Here is a 21,114-nt window from a genome sequence, read left to right as displayed (position 1 = left end):
CAAAGAAATCATCCACTTTGAGGAAATCAGCCCAACAAACTAAACTCACATAGCTTTGTCTCTTTTAACTAGCTTTTTGTGGAAAATGTCTATTGGGTCATTTTCTATAAACTATAAGCTAAAGATGAAGAGTCCACGGAGATCTGTGGAGAGGTTGTGCTCAGATTCGTACAGTCTGGCTATAAGAACACAAAATTTGTTGGTTTACATTTTAGACATCTAAAGATTTTCACACACCCAGGCAAACTGATTCCCACCCCCTGGCTGCTGTGACTCATACCTGGAAAGCATTGCTGGCAAAGCCCAGACCCAGCTGTCTACAGACAACCATGGCTTCCATGGTTCTCCAGCCCTCGCTGCACACCGTCCCCCACACCAGAGAGCCATTTCTCTCCACCAGCACCTCCACACGGCCTTCATACGGGTTACGACCTCCACTCAGACGCAGCTGTGGGTGTGGAAAAAAACAACACAGGACTGTTGATGATCATCAGTGCTCTTGGAAGGGACACATTTACAGTGCTTGTTGCCATTAAATGCAAAATGAATACAGATTTAATCAAGATTTCACTGGTACACCTCTACTGCACCATGTACACTTCATACATACTTTTGTATGTAGTAATGTTCCTCTCAGAGGTCTAAGTCATGACTTAACCTGGGTTCACTCCTGTTCATCCTGTAAACACTTTCTGGCTGAATTTGAGGCAATTTCTGTACAATGAGATTAATCAGCTCTGCGTTGTATCAGGTAAACATCTACGTACTTTCAGAAATGACGTTTTCATATTGTAAAAATTGCAGTGTGTCAAGCATTGCATTGCAACACATGTTAGCACAAACTAAAGAACACTTAAAGTATTCATGTTATTATGTTATACAGTAGAAGGAACTCCAGTTCTAGTCTACTGGACGAACTGCTGAGTTGCACTGTGAACTCATTTCCTAGAGCAGCTGTGTTAACCAGTATTTGGCTATAGTGAAATGGAAACCAACCCTTTCCTGGAAGCCCATTTTTGGGACATTACATCTGACGGCTGCATCCTCCTCATGGCTACAACCCAGAGCCTCCTTATTGAACGAACACTCAGTTATGGACTTCTCAAATCCTGAACACTCCACCTCATTCATATGCACTGGGCCCATACCTGAAAAATGCACACAAAGAAGCAGATTCAGTTTGAATTCCACTGAAGGTGACTGAGGGAACACAAATCTGTATGTTGGGTCTTGTTACATATCATTAAAAAACACAATTCTGGTGTAATAAAAAAAAAATCTAAAATTCAAAGCTTCAAAGAAAAACATGTTTTCTTTCCTAGAGTGAGGCACCTACATGCTAAATATGAGGTCAGAGTCAAAAGTTAATTAGTTTAGCATTATGGCAAGAAACTAGGAGAAAACAGGAAAAACAGGAAGTAGGAATTAGCATCTATCAGGAAGCTGGTGCAGAAGGTTTTCAGTCTATTGCAATTTATAGTGTAATAAATTGCATTTTAAAATATAAGCTTAGTAACCCATCATGTTTCCTGTTTGCTTTTTACAGTCTTCTAGGTGTGTCCTGAACTTTATGTCCACCTGTTGTAAACTGAATGAATTAAACATTTTTAATTGTTGTTTAGTTTAATTATTGTCCATTGTTCTCCAATGGAACAATTGGCCATGGAAAGATAGGGTCGGGGTTCAGAGCTCAGCAAGGTTAAATATCTGAGGATCTTGTTCTGTGTCCCAACCCTCATTATCTCTGGTTACAGGGGCACCTCTAGAATTATTTCGTAGAGGTGGCTATATGGGGGTTACTGAAAATATTGTGGTGGCACACTAAAACCAGAATTTCCAGTTTTATTATGCTGTCGTCAAATATAGGTTAGTTGAAAATTATGGCAAAAAAAGGGAAAGAAAAGAATGATATGCCGAGTTAATTTCCTGCTATTAATCACTGAAAATAGGTACATATGAAAAACAAATACGATTTTGAAATCCATAATGATCAGTTTTGATTGATTGGATCGTATAAGAGTTTGAACTGTTGCCTGTCTATGTTGGCTCTGAGATGCACCAGTGATCTCTCCATGGATTGGCACCAGTTTTTCTGCAAACTTATTACATTGTTACACACATAGGTGGCAGGGCTCGGCCTTACGTATGTGTAAGAGCTTAGACATCTTGAGGAGAGCTGCTGCTCCTTGCTGTAGAAAGGAGAAAGCTGAAGCATTGCAGTAGGAGACCCAGAGTATGCCCAAAACTCGTTGGGGTGATTATAGATCAAATTTAACGTGGTAGCACATCACGATCCAAGAAGAGGAATAAAAAAAAAAAAACAACAACAAAAAAAACACTGGACCTCTCTGTGACCCTGCTGTTACTGTGACATAACACAATAAAATGAAGAAAATGGATGGATGGACATAATCATGTTCTACCAAACAGTGATATTGTAACACTGTGAGGTCTAATGCTTCATCGGTGAAGACAACAACCCTACAGCTTCCACAACATGCTGTGTTGGTCAAACCCTTAACCCGTGTTTTGAAGAAAAGCAAAAAAGGCTTTTTGTAAAAAACAGTCAGTTAATAGCATCTGTTAGAATATCTCCTGATAGGCAAGACGTGGAAGAACAACGTTTTAAAGAAACAAAAAAATAGATATTCACTGATGATGACTTAAACCACTGAGGGTTAGAGAGTTTCTGTTTGTCCTCTTTCTTCCATGAAGTATGGAAGAAGTTTTAGAACCACTAAAACCCATCAGGAGCAGCAGCAGTCCATCTAAAAGTGTCAGAAGTCCTTTAAAAGAATTTGCAGAGCAAAGAATTTGCTGCTTTTAGCAGCTCAGACTGGACAGAACTAAGGAAAGCATGAATTTAAATATACAGAGATTCTTGTCAAGACCTGGTCTAATGGTCCAAAACCAAAATAAATCTGCAAATCTTTTTGTTTTAATTCTATTTCAGTCACTTTTGTTTAGAGAGTGTAGTCTAATAGTAAGTTAAAAAAAAGCAAAAACCCCACATATGCCCAGGGTTCCTTTACAAACTAATCATACAAAGAAGCAGACCACGGAGCTAAATAGGAAAGACTAAGTCAGCTAAGCATGGAAACAGAAGGTCATACATACAAGAGGATCAATAAATCAAACAACTCAACAACTAGAACAGTTCCACAACAGCAACTACACATCACATTGCCTGATGATTTCTGAGGCCCTGTAAGCACAAATGTAAAGCCACTTAACCTGCAGATCAGCTCAGTCTGCTCCACAGACACAAAGTATTAATTGTTCAAGTCTGACTTGTATGTTATGTCTTTATAACTATAACATATTTATTTCCAATTTTCCCTTTGTCTTATGGTGTAGAATTACTATCTGGGCTGACTTCTATTTTCCATGAAACATTAAAGGCAGTGATGAGAAACCCTGATGGAAAAAGCTACTTTCTCTTCGTTTCAAATTTTTCCACGTCTAACGTGACTGGAATGTGCAGCAGTGTACAGCATGTCCCTGCCTTTTCTGAAGAAATGTTCTTCTTGTTGCCAGGTATCCACACACTACTAGAGAAAATGTGATTTTTCCACCTTATATGCTGAAAAACAAGTAAGCTGTGCGTTTAATACACTTGAACATTGGTGAGATATCTGCTGCGTGTTTAAGTTAGAAGTGTGTTTGTGCCACATTTTTGTTAGGTGTGTGCTGCTGACTTCCAAACCTGCCAGTGGCATAACGCAGCTCGTGCAGGTTATGAAAACCTTAAAGTGAAGCTGCTCACAATAAAAGCCTCCACTGAAAATGAGCAGTCAGTGGAAAAAAACCCCAAACAAAACAAAAGACAAGAATCACAAACTTTGCTGTGTACATTTCAATATATTTGCCCACTCCAAGAAGTACGACATGAAAAAATCATTATTTCACCATTTTTAAACAGGATAAGAAAAGTAAAGTGTACATCAACAATTAACATAGTGCACTCATATTAATCTAATATCTGTATGAAGGGTTTCTGCCACAAAAATGTTTAACCTCTTGGCTACCAAAGAAAGTGGAGCTCAATGTTGCACCGTACAGTAGCGCGATCAATCTGGTTCAAGTAAACTGTATCAATACTTAGGCAGTAAAGATCTGATTGAACTTACTCTTTAAAAGCTCATATTATGCAATAGCTGCAATACTATTTTAAAATGTTACGCACTTCTAATCAATATTTTTTGTCAAAGATTGATTAAATGTACTGGTAACACTTAATATAATATGACATAATATGGCCTGCAACTAAGGGTGTCATTCCACTGTAAATAAATGTCATTTCTATGCATTTTAGTTAAAACACTTTTAATCTGTTTATTTATTTTGATTGAAATTACAATGTGCTGTAATTATATTTACCTACCAATACTTAAAAGGTAGGGACACTAGAATAAGGGGGTAACAAGTCTGATTTTTACCGGAAACAAAGAAATAATTTTGCTGTAGCTAAATTTAAGCATTCTGTAAATAATTTTAAGAAGCGAATCAGTAATTTTAGGTCGTGCATAAGCAATTTCAAGTATTGCTTAAATTCATGGATTTTACAGGAAAAGAGACTAATTATATTTTAGGTAATTCTATGTACTCATAAGTAATTTTAAGTACAGCCTAATGTCTTGGTAATTTACTGGAAAAATAATATTTCCTCATCTTACAAGCACTCTGTACTTTTTGGGGTGTGGGGCGTAGTATAGAGTGGCTTAACCTTTCAGGTATCTTCTGTAAACATTTCAAAGTTATGTTTGAACAGTATGTTTGAGCAGCTATGGCTGCATCATTATCATGTCACACAGGTCTTTAAATTGTGATGGTATTCTTTTCATATTCAAACCTTCTACCCAGCAAAGATCGTGACTATCCAGTGGCCAATTTAACAGCTAAAACAGCAGAACTGTTGTTTTAGCTGTGCTAGTGAAGTGTTGGTGAAGCAGATAAATGGAGCTACAATGAGCAATGGGCCAACATTTAGTGGGCCTGTTTAAGAGATGAATCCCCAACATAAACATGTACAGTTGTAATTGCACTACATTTTTCAGTGTTGTGGTTAGTTTCTTGCATTACCACTAAACAGCTGACAAAATGCCACTGTGACATGAAAACATGCAAACATGCAAACTAAGGGCAGATTTTATAACCTTGTCTATGAGTTCATGTTCCTCTGGCTGCAAAAGGGTGATATAAGCAGAAAAGTTTAAAGGCTAGAATTACTTCTCTGAAATGTTTGGGATATGTGGTTTTGCTCCACAGTCAAGCCCTTCCATTCTGTGCCATGTAGGAAATATACACAGACATTTGTTCCAGGAGTAAAGTCGTTTGGAGCTCGGTGTCATGGGTTATTTTCAGGTCTACTTTGTAATCAGCCCATCGTTTTTTGTTTTTTTTCCTTGGTTCGTGCAGCTCACATTTCATGTCCTTCTGCTTCCCTCATTGGTTGCATTACTGGTATAATTTTATGCATTTGTTTCCTTTTCTCAGACCTTTCACTACTGTGAAGTCCCAATCAATGAGCAGGCATGAAAACAATCTGTCAGTATTTTTTTAATAAAAATAAATGATATAAAACCAGTATACCTTGTCCAAGGCGACCTCCAGACAGAGCCTCCTTTGCTGTACCAAAGCCCAGCTCTCGACACACCACTGTGGCAGACAGCAGGCTCCACTTGTCATCACATATGGTGCCCCACTCTCCATTTTTCAACACCTCCACTCGCCCCTCGCCTACGATGGCCCCACCACGGAGACGAACCAATGGTTGCTGAAGACGACAAACACAAACACCGCAAAAAGAGGTCACTGTAAAAACTGAACTATCCAAAAAACAAAAACCACATATTTGAGTTATTCTAGTACTTTCAAAACCCTAAAAGCTGAACTTTTCCTTCTCTGTGATGAGAGAGCAGAGGCAGCAGACTGGGTGGTTTTATGTTTATAGAACAAGCTATTAATGTGATTCTCCCATTAACTGTTTGCATAAACTGAAAGTGTTTAATTTTACAAGTAAAGCACGGTTTGGAAATCTGGTTTACTGAGCTTTGTATTCACAAGGAGAAAACCCAGACATCTTTATGTGTGGGCTCTGGAATAAGTTTTCACTCAGATTTCCTCAGCACTATTAACATTAACATTAGAACCATAAAACAATCATTAGTCTAAAAATGTGACACATAGATAAATGTCAGGATCAGGGTAAGTGAGGCACCGGTTTACTCTAACCCTCATGGCGTATGTGAATGTAGGACACGGGCAGGTATAAAACCTTAGAGACACTCCTGACCAGCAAGTATCAGCAGTGGTACAAGGACACACAAACTGTGACCATGATGGTGGCAGGCTGTTGGACACCACATCGTCAAAACCGACAGAAGGGCTTCAGTGGCTTAGGACAGTAAATTTTAATGAGTGTCACAATGCAGGAAGTCACACTCTTTTATGTATGTTGTTACATAGCAGCCATCTTGTCAAAATAACACTAACACCAGCCCAACTTCTAATGCTTGGGGTAAAAAAAAGAAAGTCGTCCAATTTGTTCAATATCATTTACACCATTAAAGCAGACAGGTATGTTACAGATATTTTTGGAAGGAGACAAGCTGCTTGGGTAAATATGAGTTTTCTAGACACAGGCCTTCATGTGTATGTTTGACTCAAAACAACTTCCAACATATTGGTAATGAAGAGATATTCCCCTTCATGCCAGCGATGTTCACCCAATGAAAGTGACTTCCTTTTCATTGGCAACATTGCCACTGTGCATAAAGCCATTGGTAAGGATTGAACGACCATGCCAAATACTTCAAAATGCTGTCCCCATCCTCTAGGGCAGGGGTGTCAAACTCAAATACACAGTGGGCCAAAATTCAAAACTGGAACATTTATTAATATTTATTGAAAAAAAAAAAAATCTTCCTCCAGATATAAGAATGAATCTTTTCTTATGGACTCAAACAAGTTTTGCTGAAAAACTGAATATGGAACAAGCAAAGCTTAATAATAAACAATATATATATTAGTTGTATAATACCAGTAGGCCAGCTCTAATAGTAATTTGGTATGGCTTTGCGGGCCAAATGTAATTAGGCTGCGGGCCAAATTTGGCCCGCGGGCCAGAGTTTGACACCTATGCTCTAGGGTCACGAACTCTCAACCTGCAGTGAGAATGTTTAGAATGTGTTGGAGTTCCAAGATGAGACCGAGACCCTGATGTCATCCCTGTGGTGGCACAATGCAAAAAAACTAATCATAGCCAGAGGAATGTGGATATTGGGGGTGGCTGTAGCTCAGGCGGCAGAGCAGGTCAGCCACTAATCAGAAGGTCGGTGGTTCGATCCCAGGCTGCCTCCTGGCTGCCAAATATCCTTGGGCAAGATACTAACCCCATGTTTGCCCACTGGTGGTGGTCAGAGGGCCCGGTGGCGCCAGTGTCCGGCAGCCTCGCCTCTGTCAGTGCGCCCCAGGGCAGCTGTGGCTACAATGTAGCTTGCCATCGCCTGTGTCTGAATGGGTGAATGACTGAATGTAGTGTGAAGTGCTTTGGGGTCCTTAGGGACTAGAAAAGCGCTATACAAAGTTTGGTTTATTTTGTTTTTATTTTTTCAAATTGGTAAGTAGACAGTAGAATACAATAACATAACAAAAACTTTCTCTTACCAGAAAGTCTAACATGCTGGCAGCGATAGATCTCTAAGTACATAACAATTTCAATGTAATTTGTGATTGATTGCATCTTTTATATTACTAAGCATGTAAATTAATGTAAGATTTTTATATTTCATAGCCACATAAATGAATAATAATAATAAAAGGATTACCTTCAAAAGTAAGACAGTTATATTAAAATGGGTTTCCTGCACTAAAAACTTAAAAGAGGTTTTGAAAGAACAAAGAAAACCAAATAAATATACAGAAAATACAAAACTATTCTCTTAAAAGTAAATAGTACATAGAAAATGAGCTGCCTTGGTGGAAGTTTGCGCTTGTGGAGTGCTTTTGTTTATTTTTGTTTTGTTTTTCAAATTTTTAAACTTGGGTTTAAGGATATAATTCTTTTGAGTCAGATCTGCAGAGTGTGTTGGACCATTTGGATCATGATGTCAGGGACACCACTCCCATCCATCCACCATCTGTGGAACGTGACAGGATGCCTGCAAGCTCCGACCTCACATTAGACCATGAATGAAGCCACGCAGAGATAAATTCTTCTTGGCTTACTGTCAAACTAAGCTAAGAAGAATTCATGACCCCTGACATCTTAAGAGGGTGCGAGTGAGAAAATGGGCTTCTTTACCTACTGTTGAGGTCAGATGTCAGAGTGAGGACAAGAACGACCTCTGCAGAGCTGGCAGGGATTCAAGTGTTCAAAATGAAAAGCTGTGGAGGATGAACAAACTGAAAGCCACGTGGTCGAAACAGTCTTGCTGTGGATTATTTTCTAATTTAAATGCATTGATTTTCTACACATGGTCGAAAGTGTAAATGCCCAAGTTTACACCCTGACCTAACTGAATATTTAAAGCAGCCTCCGCTGCCGCAAAGATGTCGGATGGTTGGATCATCAGAGGACCACAAACCTAACCCTAGCCCTAATTCTGTCTAGGCAATCAGAATATCAAATTTGTGTTTTAATTAAATTGTTCTCCCGAGGCTTGGCAATCAGGGAACACACTCATTTTAACTCAACACACATCAAAAACCATTTACATTTTTCCCCAAAAACTCATATTTGCCTTTCCCTTGGGGTAGAATTAGTATTCTCAGCCCTAAACTCTAACACTGAGTCCATACTCTCAGAATATGATTTTGGCTCATGTGCCCCTAACAGAGTTGTTACTGGGGGTACTTATAACCCCAAACGATAAATCTTTCACTATAACGTTAGCTAAAAAACCACTGCAAGTTTAGTATTTTTTTTATATGTCACTTTTATATGTCACTTTTATATGTCACTTCAAATGTGGAAGAATCATATAGCCACATAGAAGGGCTTTCCTGCACTTTCCTGTGTGTGTATGAATCACTAGTACTGAGGACACAGCTGAAAAACTCATACACTGACCCGAAACACCAACAACTGTAAAATGATGGTTTGAATGCAGGAGTAACTGTTTTAGTAAGCGATGATGGCACAACAACCAAAACTATTCTGCAAGTCAAGAACCAGCAATGGCAGAGGCCTTCCTACCCCACAGTAGAGCAGGGCGACATGACCAAAAATATTTATCACGATATACATTTGAAAATTTGTGATAACGATATATATTATTTTTAAGAAAGTGCCCTATGTCTTCATCATAAAAATGGGATGTGTCGGTGATTTCCCATGATACACCTATTCACTAACTTAGTTGAAATTCGACTTTCCTTAATCTTGCTGACAGAGACAAAAAGAAAAGAACAGCAAACGGCTATAGTGAACATCAAAATTAACACTGTCGTGAGGCCATAAAGTTAAAGACAGCAGTATTATGTCTAAAACGTAAGGTGTGAGGTGAAATCCTCTCTAACAACAGCTCGTAGCTGAAATGTTGTGGCCGAAATCTCCAACTGTGGCAGATTTGAGATATTTTCAAATATAATCTTATCTGCAAGCAGAGGAGTTTGGAGCTTCAACAGACTTTTACTACAGATGGCAGTGATGGAGTAGGAATGAACATTAAGGTTTAAAAAAATCATTTATGAGGATGGAAACACATTTTGACTTTATCTGCTTGCTTTCTATGAATGTTGTCAAATAGCAGTAAATATAAATCTAATTTTTGCGTGTTTTCGAGAGAACTCCACAGGGCAGCTCTAACCCTGCGAGTAAAGAGTGCATCTGCTCAGCTGTCCCTGCTGCAAGACAAAAGATTTGTAGCCAAAGCATCAGAAAGAAAAAGATTACATTTTCCATTTTAGATTCTTACATCTGAGCAGAGAATGAATCACGCCTTCAGGAAACAGTGATTAGCCTTTGTGAATTACATTTAGAATTCATGAAGTCAGCCTGAGCACTCACTTATGCTACTACACAGTGCTTTTGGGGAGGGCTTGTTTGAGTCATATCCTTATCGTCCTGAATTTCTTAGAGAATAAAATTGAAATAAAGTATGAAAACTACCCCAAAGATACAGCCTTACTAATTCTGGGTCTTATACTTAAAGAAAGAATAATAGTTGACACTGGTGCTGCTGTTCTTTCCCTGCCCTGAGAGTTTTACAAGACTGGGCCATTTTTTAAACTCTGAGATGACAGTAACTAATTTTGACAAAGGCATTTCCAAAGCAGCTCCAGCTGCAGTTCACCAAGCGACATGGAGCCATCCTTGCTTAACATCGAACCAAAACATTTCATGCATTCACCCTCTATATCAGAGCCAGTGAACCGAGCTGAACTCAAGCAGCTATTTCCTATGTCAGCTTTGTTTACCATTTCAGTTTGTTCACACCATTCATGCAGCACCCACTTATCGTTACATCACTTGTTGTACTGACACAATGTGGGGTTTTTTACCTCTTGTCGGAAGGCCTTCCTAAATCCCGTCATGAGTGTTGGGGCAAAGTCTTTACCAGGCACGCAGCTCACCACCACAGGCAATCCTCTAGGGCAGGTCCCATTGGACTTCTCCAGTACAGCCTGGCCCAGTTTACAGCTGGACAAGTGTGCTTCATTGCCAGTGCAGTTGACAGAGTAGTCCCAGTATGTGGGCTTTCTCCTGCGAGCAAACATCCTGCACAGATAAAGGAGATGAGAAGAATTTTCAACTAGGTATAACACAATGTTACTACTTCTGTCTTATTTGAGAGCATTGAGCTGCACTACTCAAGATTTTTATATAAACAACAGGTGCAATAACAATCTGTGATAAGGGAGGTGTTACAGTCACAAAGAATTAACAGCCATCTCCACAGTTCACTGAAGTTCCACTGTACATGTTCGTGTCACTATCTGCTTATTAAAACATGACATATCTACATACTACTGCCAGGTGCAAGGCCATGACTGCCCACCGTATACATCCAACCACTGAAGAATCGTCAAGACAGTTTCTGTAGGTGGTATGACCTGAAGTTGTAAAGTTGAAAGTCTGAGGTGTACAAAGCAAACAGGAATGGAGACAGCACAGTTTGCTACTGTAGCTAGTCACTAATCTGAGATGGTTGAGGTGTTTACTGACATTTCTTGTAGCTTCTCTCAGCAGCAGCAGCGGCAACTGAATCAGGTTAAATACAGTCTATGCAGCCTATGTGAAAGACCAGATTACAACAGGACAGACAGCGTTTAGTTTTCATTTGCTGCTGGCGAGAAGGAAAGTCCAAAGGAGCAGCCCAAAGATGAGCTTTGCCTCTAAAGCAATTTGAACACATATGCGATGAATATCAGTGCTGCCTTAAAGGACTAACGATTTAATAAAGTAGTTGTCCTAAAGCTGTGAAAGTTTACTTTCATAAAATCTCATTAAAAAGGGTCATTGTCAAGTTACGATTTTCAAGACTTAATTAACGTTAAGGTTAATGTCATCCTTCACTACAACTTTTCAACCCCAAATTAATTATTATGTTTGCAGTGAATAAACAAATGGTTTTTTTATGTCTCGTGATTTAATTACAATGATTAATAACTCAGCTTGTGCAAATAGCAGACTTCTGTGTTGTAAAACAGTTTTATAAAGTCACTATCTATATACAAAGTGGACACTGAACATGAACCAAACTAGGAGTAAAGTCAGACTATTGATTCATTTCATCCTGTTCTCTCTCTTAAGATTAGGATAAATGTTTAAAATGTTGCATGTTCTTATCTCCTGCCCTAATATTAACCATGGGAGACCTAAGTTGTCATTGGTGACAACCCCGAAGACTAAACAATCTTCCTTAGTGTCATCTTTAGACATACTAAACGCAAGAGAAAAGTTTCTAGACATTAGTTCTTACAATGTCTTGATGAATCATCCAGGTAAGTACGTCGCAGAAAGTTGATTATTTTCATCATTTATTAATTCATTTATTCACTCTATGAAGAAGTCAACAGGATGAGTGACTAAACAGTTCTACCACTGAAAACGCACCATCAAGAATCAACTTTCTGGAATTTACTTACTTGGATGATTGAACATGCATCAAGACATTGTAAGATCTAATGTCTAAGAACTTTTCAAGAGATTAAGCATGCAGCCCTTTGTTCTTTCAATTTCCATGTTCATTGTCAAATAATTTAGAATATAAGTTAACTTACAGATCTAGCAGTTACTCAATCATTTTTGTGTGCAACAACGTTATAGCCTCAAGTCAGTTTTAACTGCTGTCTCAAGTCCCTAGTGGGGGTACTCCCCTTATAGCTTTTTAATAAGGTGTGCATTTTATAATCTTTTGATCTATAATACTAATGCCAAGCTGTTCTGCTAAGTCACAATAACCAGAAACCAAAAGACAAATTCAGGATTATGAAACTGTCACATTTATTTTATAATGTCAGCCTGTGAAAGTACACTGTGGCCAAAGCAGGCTGACACGTAGATGGAAAGTTAGGAAGCTGCTGCACTCTGCTTTGGTTACCTAAAGCAGAGGGGAGACTTCCAACTCAGCCAGACAGTAAATTTAAGGTTAACTTGAGTGCCTGAAGTTTTGTGGTACACCATGATTAACTTGTGGCCATTTGGCCTAATGTCAGCAAGATTTAGATTTCTCAGCAGTTCCTCGCACACTGCAAAACTTTTTTGTAATGCACCTATACTGAAAATACAGGAGTCAGGCACGAATTTTGCTGTAAAAGGCCTGTAATGTCAGGAATGTAATGGGACACACATTAGAGGATTAAAGATTATTCCATTGTTTACAATGCTTGGTCCTGGCACATTGCAATACAATGCCTAAACTGCAATACTGAACATTAAGCTTTGATATATCTATTATAGGTGTGAAAACAGAATATTTAACAGGGACATGTCGTGCTTTTCTGAATTTCATTTACTATATACAGTTTTTAAGGAAGGTGTTATGGAAAGATTTCACAAGATCTCAGCCTGTTCTGAACTCATTAACAATGCTGCAGTTCACATTTGTGAATTTTAACATTGCTAATGAGTTCGGAGCAGAGCAGAGAGTTCCCAGAAGCAGCTGTCCACATTTTAGCCTTTGCTGTTAAGGATGGGTTAGGGTTGTTTAGTGGGTTGTTGGACTGACCATTGGTATAGTTTGGATGATGGAAGTGCACAAGCAGTTGACATCCAGCCTCTGTTTGTGTTTGTAGCCTTTCAAGGTTTCCAAAAGCCAGCCAGTCACATAGTAGTATAGGCTGATTACTACATAGGCTGACTGTAGGGGGTGGTGTGTGGATTGAGGAAGGTTAGAGAGAGGAGAGCAGATATATATAATCTGAACAGCCAGATAACTGGCAAGTTTTCTTTATCTCTATTTCATGCAAATGAGAACCCAGGAAAATAATATATATGATTTTCTTTATTATCATATATATTATTAGTTTTAATCAAAATTACTAAAAAGTATGGGCCAGATTATTTGTATGTGCCATGGCTGATAATAAACCAGCTGACTCAATTGTTGCATCTGTACTTTTTGCATTTGGAGTATATGTGGTTGAAACACAACGCTGAATGAACTGCAAATCATTTCCTGGGTTTGGCTTTGGGCGTTTTGCTTTCTTTCTTGATAATTACTGGAAAATTTTAGGTGTTGTGATAGAGATGCACAATAAAGCTGCAAGGAGCAGAGGTAGTGATGGTAGATGAGTTAAAATACCTGGGGTCAACCATCCAAAGCAACCAGCAGAGTACAAGAGAGGTGAGGAAGACATTGCAGGTAGGGTGGAGTGGATGGAGATGGGTGTCAGGGTTGATTTGTGACAGAAGGACAGCAGTAAGACAGGAGTTCGAGCTGGAGATGTCAAAGGTGAAGATGCTAAGATTTTCTTTGAGAGCACCAGGACCACCAGAGGGATAGCTCAGGTCAAAAAGTTTGGAGACAAAGTTAAAGAGAAAAGGCTGAGATGATACATTGGCAGAGGAGGTATATTTAATGTATTGGACCAAGGATGTTGAATATGGAGATGTCAGGCAGGAGAAAAAAGGGAGTGAACACAAAAAATCCATGAATGTAGTGAGGGACGATATACAGAGGATGGTGTGACAGAGCAGGATGCTAAGGATAGAGTGACATGAAGGCAGATGATCTGTTGTGTTGACCCGTAAGGGGAGCAGCAGAAAGAAGAAGATAAAGATACACAATCCACAAAGATTTCAGTAAGAACCTGAAATTTATCAAGCCTCCGCAGAAGTCTAACCCAGTCGGTGTACTGAGCTGCCAGAGTAATGAAGTGATTGAGGTTAGTCACTCATGTTGGATTTGGTCAAACACTGTAATGATGATGTATTCATTTGAATTTTTTCAGCCCCCCTTCCACGTTGCTGTACTCTACAGTTTGAGACTTAGATGAATTTCGCAGCAGTGATCTGCACGTGCTGGTTGAGAAATCTACCAAATCTATATATATGTAATTATATATATTTTTCATCCATGTGAGGCACCGAGGGGAGTTTGCTAAAGATGTAATTACCAATTTGTGGCACAGAAAAAAAGAGGGAAAAAAAATTAGGATTTGCCATCTGTCATCCAGTCTCCTGCAGATGCATTTTTTTTCTGTACCCAACAAAACACCCACTGAGTCACAGCATTGAAACAGTAGCCACATTATTCTGACATACCTTTTAATATCCTGAATTTCTATATAAGTGCCCTTTAGTCATTTAAAGTTTAAACTCTGCTCTGCTCTTTGAACCACCCAGGACCACACATACTCACTTGTAGACTCTGGGATTGTACTTCCTCTCCCCGGGGAAGCCAAACATGCCACAGATCACTCTGCTGTTAAACTGGGTCCAGTCTTTGTTACAGATCTGCTTCCATTTGCCACCATCTTTGACCTCCACGTAGCCTTCCATCACAGGGATCCGCTTACGGTAGGATGACAGAATGGCTCGAATCTGCACATCCTCTACATGAATGTCAAGATTCTGTAGACAATATATTGAGAAACAACATTTAAAAAGCAAACAAACAAAAAATAAATAAATAAAAGCACAAAAAAAGCAAAAACAATCTTTCTTTTTAAACAGCAACTTGCACTTTTCTTTATGCTAAAGTTTGGGCCTTGTGGGCATGTAACATATGTTGTTGATTTTTGAAGTGGAAAGATGCAACAGCCACAGTAAACACACATTCGAAAGCTTTTTCCCAAATGTATTGTAACTTTTCTTTCATGGAATTATCAGCACTCCCAGCAAAAGCTTACATTATTGACTAAATCACCATGCATAGACCCACAGAGACACATCTCTGCCCAAAAACTAACTTCCAGATCTCAGCAATATATAATGATAGCCTATACACTGTGTAAGCTAATTCGTTAATTTAGCTTCCTGTTAGTAGGGGGGTTTGCAACCAAATAGAATTTGCTATGTAATCAAATCACATGGTAACGATTTCCCATGAGAGTGCAGTCTCTATTTCAGAATGAAAATGAAGATGGTGCAGTGAGCATACAGCTTGCTGAATACAAATAAAGTTAGCCACAGGTTAGCTAAAGCTCACTGCTAACTGACGATCTGTTTGCCTGTCTTTACATAGCTCAGTTAAGCGCCAGCAATGTAAAGCTGGGTCTTTATTTTGCCATCAAAGTCATAATGTTATACATTCGCAATGAATATTCAGAATACTGGAAGCAGACCTTTTCAATATATCAGCCACCAGAATGAGATATGCAACACATTCAATTCAATTTATTTAAAAAGCACCAAATCACCACAACATTTGCCTCAAGTTTCATTTTGTCGTAAGTTAAAGACCCTTACAATAATAGAAAGAAAACCCCAATAATCAAACAACCATCTGTGGGAAGGAAAAACGTCTTTTTAACAGGAAGAAGCAGAAGTCTAGCAAAACCAGGCCCAAGAAGAGGCAGCCATCTGCCGTGACCAGTTGGGGATACTTCAAACACTAGATCATAAACAATACTTGTGAACGATAACACTTATTTGCAGATTACAGTATCACAGGCAACTGAGGAACTGAGATACCAAACAGATTTCAGATGCTAACTTCTGCTCTTATTTTTCACAGTTCCTTAAATGTTGGTTCTTAATAATTTTGGTCAATGGAAATTACCCTGTTTAGTGGACACCAAGGTTTGAGACTGGAAAGTGACACAAACACAGCCTATGGGTTCACAAGCTAGTTTACTCCTAGTACTGGTCCCAAGCCCCCAAAAATGGAAAGCCTTTATCACAAAGGGCTTCCATTGTAAAATCTTTGCCAAATACGCTTCATCCATGCACCACATGATCCATCTGCTGTGGCAACTTGACAGGAAATGAGAGAGAAGCCAGATGTATCATATAGAGGACCACAAGGTTGGTGAGTGTTACTACAAGGTTAGAATAGTCAGAAAAATGTCATTGCACAGAAAAAAACCCAACTTTTTTTTTTTTTTGCCAAAAAAGACTTCAATAGTGTAACCCAAGCTATATACCACATCTGTCTTGAAATAGCTATTCCTGTGTTACATTATGCATAATCAAAGACTCTTACCCCCTGTACAGCTGCTCAGCAGTGCTCTGTCTGCACTGGTTATAAATCTTCCCCAAACTGCACAAACATTTTTACAGTGAATTATCTTATTAAGCCTAATCACCGTGGCCGACTGCCTTCTTACAGGTTTTTCTGGCTTTAGAAGCCAAAGGCATCAAAGGGTTTCTATGGCAAAATGTGCAACATGTTTTAGCCTGTCCCAGTTAAATCCACAAACACCATACTGTACACATGCAGGAGGAAGCAATTAACAAACTGCTACTTCTTTCCAGATGCCTCATGTCTACATGATCATCAGCCACAGGCCCTAGCAGTTTAGTTCAAGACTCGGGCAGTACCACACTAGCTTAGACAAAACATCATGTCATTTAATGTTGGTTTCCTTAAGTATTTTATTTAAGGAGGCTTTTTCTGTCATGCATAAATAGAGAGCAGCATAGTCATGCACATGTAACTGTTGATATGAGATCGTTTTAAAGGCTATGACCCAGTCCAAAAGCAGTGCTGCTTTAGAGGAGCATAGTTTCTGAGACTAAAGAAGGCCAGTCTTGTCAGGTGCATGAGAAAAAGCAAGCTTCTTGTTTTCATTTGGTGAAAAGTACTTGAATTGCAGAGTAATGTCAATTGGAAATTAAATGTGTGCTTTAACTTTGGGTTTGGATCGTGCCATGCTTGGATCGCGTGCACAAATGTATCAATGACCATAGGAAAGAATGTATGCTTGAATGTGTGTACGTATGTTGGGGGATATGTACGTATCTTTAACATTTGGAAATATGATTGTTATCCAAAATTGTGAATCTTTTTTTTTTTTTTGACTGTATGTTTTAAAAAGTAGCTCCATCTCTGCAGCTACTGGGCTTTTTAGAAGCTTTCAGTTTTCATTTTACAGCCTACTTTTACCTTCACTGTCATTATTTCTGCTCCCTACAGGGAAAGGCTGCTGTTTCCATCTGTTTCCAAAAGCTCTTATTACTATACTCTACTTGCTTTTCACCAAATGGCCAACAGGCAGAGTTAGCAATTAGCTGGCAAACATAGTGTTTCTAGTTGCTAAGGAGATTTTTTTTTTTTTATCAGGAAAATAGAGTGAATATTGGTCCCTCAAACTACCAAATCAGAGGTGTATACACTCTGACTATACTCTGGTACACAACTAGGTTGTGTCTTGGGAGATGGTTGAAAAATCTCACATAGAATAAGGATGTAGTCAGGATGTAGGATAAAGTAACAAACCTCTCATAGATTTGTGGCACTAAATCTGTGAGCTAATGTTAACGTTCCCAAACATAGCTTTGCACACACAGATCTTTATTTCATTTTTTAATTATACTTCAAATATTCCACACTATAGCTTTTGTTTATGTGACAGGAACCCTTCCTTATATCTTATCTCAACAGTGCATTGTTCTACATTTGCCTTTATTCTCCTGACTATAACAAAAAGTTCTATCATGGAAATAAATAAGTTGTTCATTTTAGATGAGGATTTCAATTTATTACCTTAGGGATGACCATATAAAATTATAATCTTCACTATTCTATTTCAGCAGGAAAATATGTATGTCTGATACCTTTTTCCTATTCCACATCTCCACCAATGGCCAAAATTGAAGTAGATTTATCTGCCATGTCAAAGTCATTCAACATAGAAACATTAGTTCCCCACATTTATTTATTTCAAAGGCAGAACTTCCTCCCAGGCAACAGCTGTGCCTTGATAAAACAGTGCCAAGGCTAGAGAGGTGACTTAAGGATAAACAGGGACTGAATGAGTACAGCCTGCATTTTTTTGCTTTGTAAAACAGAAAACAAACCATTCTGCACAGTAAAGATTTTACTGAAATCTGCAAAAGTGAATGCTGCATCATGAAAATGAAAATCAAAACAAATACAAAACAAATGGACCTTGTGATTTGGTACTATAAAATGAATCTGAAATAAATGATATTAGGTTAATACATTTATTTTACTAGAGACTGAAGCTAAAAGCATGAAAGAGAAAGTCAAATGTCATGATACACATTATTTCCGATCGGGATAATACAAAGAGAGCCCGGCTATGCTGAACTTGTTTCACCGTATGCCCTCATGGACGGTTGTGCTGACAGAGACAAGCAACATTCATAGAAGGTGAAGATGTGGAAATTATTTTGGTTCAAATGGAACTCCATACTGTTTACATTTGCGACTGCACCTGAAGAAACGTCCAAAGTTTCCATGACCAATTTAATTGCTTTCCACCATCGTTTGTAACTTCAACAGATCTGTGACGAATGATTGATTTGTATGCATTCAAGGATCCCCTGAACGTCTAAGCAGAATACACAGTGCCCTGAAACCCCGCAGGCAGTGAAAGACTGTCAAAAATCATCTCTTCTTTTTTCTTTAGAGATTAAATAAACATCTTACTATCCCATAAACCAAACCAACATTCTTGTGCTACGTGACAGTTCGAGCTAAGGGGAGGGAGTTCAGTCTGGCTGGAAGGAGAGCATGTTGCTTAACTCAACAGACTGCTCTTATACACGGCCAAGAATAACCTAGACATCAAATAATGATAAAGGACGGTTTCCTCAATTAGTACTTGCCTCCAAGGAAGGGCAGATGCCGCCAGAGTGAAAGCTACAAATCACTGTTCTGCCTATACTCCATTTACTCCTAAAGATAACCACATTAATCACTCTGCTCCGAGGCACTGATGTCTCAGCTTCAGAGGACATAAAACTGCATAAAGCCTGAAATCATGAAACAAGATAATGACTGGAAATGTGGCGATGGTGACCTTGTCTGGGTGTAGTGGATACACAGTACATGACTGGTTTGTGGTTATGCAAAAAAACTAATTGGGATTCATATGAGCGAGTAAATAGAGGCTAAACTAAACTTTTAGACAAGACACGGAGGCACTGAGAAAGATCACTATGAACACAAGAGGAGATTTTTAACATGTGTGTCTTGTGTTGTTCCTCTCAGGGGAAAAAGACCTTTCATGACGTTTTGCTTGTGCAAGAGAAAAAGCACACAGATGGAACTGTCATTAGTTGGATAAGCTGTACAGGAAACATGATTCACAGAGGCTACTTTGAGGTTTTCCACTGCATTTTTTTGTATTTATTACTATAACATTTCTTGACTAAAAATGCTAATAACATTGCTATTCTCTGGGCTTGTAATCTTAAGAAGGAAGTCATTTTTCTTACCATTTGCTATTCCCTTAGCAGCTTTCATGTGACATAGCAAAGGAATGATACAGGCAACAAGGGTTTGGTGGAGTCTTATAATAAAGCACTGGCATCACATTAAAGCGATTCTGTCAAAAACTAAAACGATGAAATTTTACATTTTGAATCAGTTGAGTTGGTGAATGCAAATTTATTCTTACAATTACCCCTCACATTCAACTCTGTAAAATACATTGCCTAATGCCTAATATTACGCTAGCGCAGGGGTCAGCAACTTAGAAATTTATCCTCAGCAGCAGAGGTGACTCTTGGTCTTCCTTTCCTGGGGCGGTCCTCATGTGAGCCAGTTTCGCCGTAGCACTTGATGGTTTTTGCGACTGCACTTGGGGACACAGCTAGCTCCTAACTTCAAATTCCATGGAACCGCGTACGTTTCCATGGTTTCTGGATGCTACCACTGAATTTGACACCTGAGACAACAGCTTAACTGATCACTTTATTGGCATTTGAACAATCTGAATTGCTTTTAACTCTCAAGGACACCTTAGTGCATGTTTGTACTGGAGTATTTGCACCAGTAAATACGCAGATTTTCTGTTTTCCTTGGAAATATATGGTAGGTCACAGATCACAGTTAGGTCCTAAATAAAGTTACATCAATCTAATTCTCATTAGACTAATCTAAAAGCACAGCCAAGACTGGTAAGAGTATACACCAACATGTTTATGCCTCAGAAAATTATGGGAACCAGATGAAAATATTTTGCACTGATGAAATTGCACACGAGTCAGCTTTCAGACATAGACTAAAACAAGCTGCCATGAATTATGGGTACTGAAGTGGTTCATTGCCAGTCTGTCTAGGGATGACAGTTGGAGAGAAAGACATGAATCAAATCAGATGAGCCTCCACTACTCCCTGTTACAGGTTTAATTAAAACAAATTAACCAATTCAAGAAACACTGTCAACCTTTAATAATCCTCCAGGTCACCCGTGACCTGTTTAGGGATAGGGTTAGCTTTACTTCTACCCCTTCAAGTGGAATTTTCCCTCATTTGGCATCCCCAAATGGAGAACTGTAAGCCTAAATGTATTTGACACTATTGATTTAAAAGTTAAGCCTTCTATGTGTCTAACGACTAACCCTGACAACCCTAGATGGCTCACTGGCAACCACCTAGAGGATTGTCAGTGTTGTTTTTCTTTTAATATTACAAATGCTGTGTTTTGGATAAGTATTAGGCTATAATTCTCACATATGACATCTGAAAGGTAAGAAGGAGATGATCTATCAACTGTTAAAATAACAAATAGCCTATCAAACTGAATAAA

At 38.7% G+C, this 21,114-nt stretch overlaps 1 protein-coding gene across 1 annotated transcript in view; it reads right to left on the bottom strand.

Moving 5' to 3' along the window:
- loxl2b (lysyl oxidase-like 2b) overlaps positions 1–21,114 on the bottom strand; it is a 46,990-nt gene that overhangs the window by 13,362 nt on the left and 12,514 nt on the right. Inside the window, exons 4-8 of the mRNA XM_082554937.1 lie at positions 14,811–15,022; positions 10,507–10,723; positions 5,593–5,776; positions 997–1,148; positions 281–448 (exon numbers count right to left, since the gene is read on the bottom strand). Of these exons, the coding sequence (XP_082411063.1) occupies positions 281–448; positions 997–1,148; positions 5,593–5,776; positions 10,507–10,723; positions 14,811–15,022 (933 nt within the window). The remainder of the gene's footprint in view (positions 1–280; positions 449–996; positions 1,149–5,592; positions 5,777–10,506; positions 10,724–14,810; positions 15,023–21,114) is intronic.

Source organism: Aulonocara stuartgranti, assembly GCF_965226115.1.
Source record: "Aulonocara stuartgranti genome assembly, chromosome: 12".
Lineage (NCBI taxonomy): Eukaryota > Metazoa > Chordata > Actinopteri > Cichliformes > Cichlidae > Aulonocara > Aulonocara stuartgranti.
This window is presented reverse-complemented; position numbering and strand designations above follow the sequence as displayed.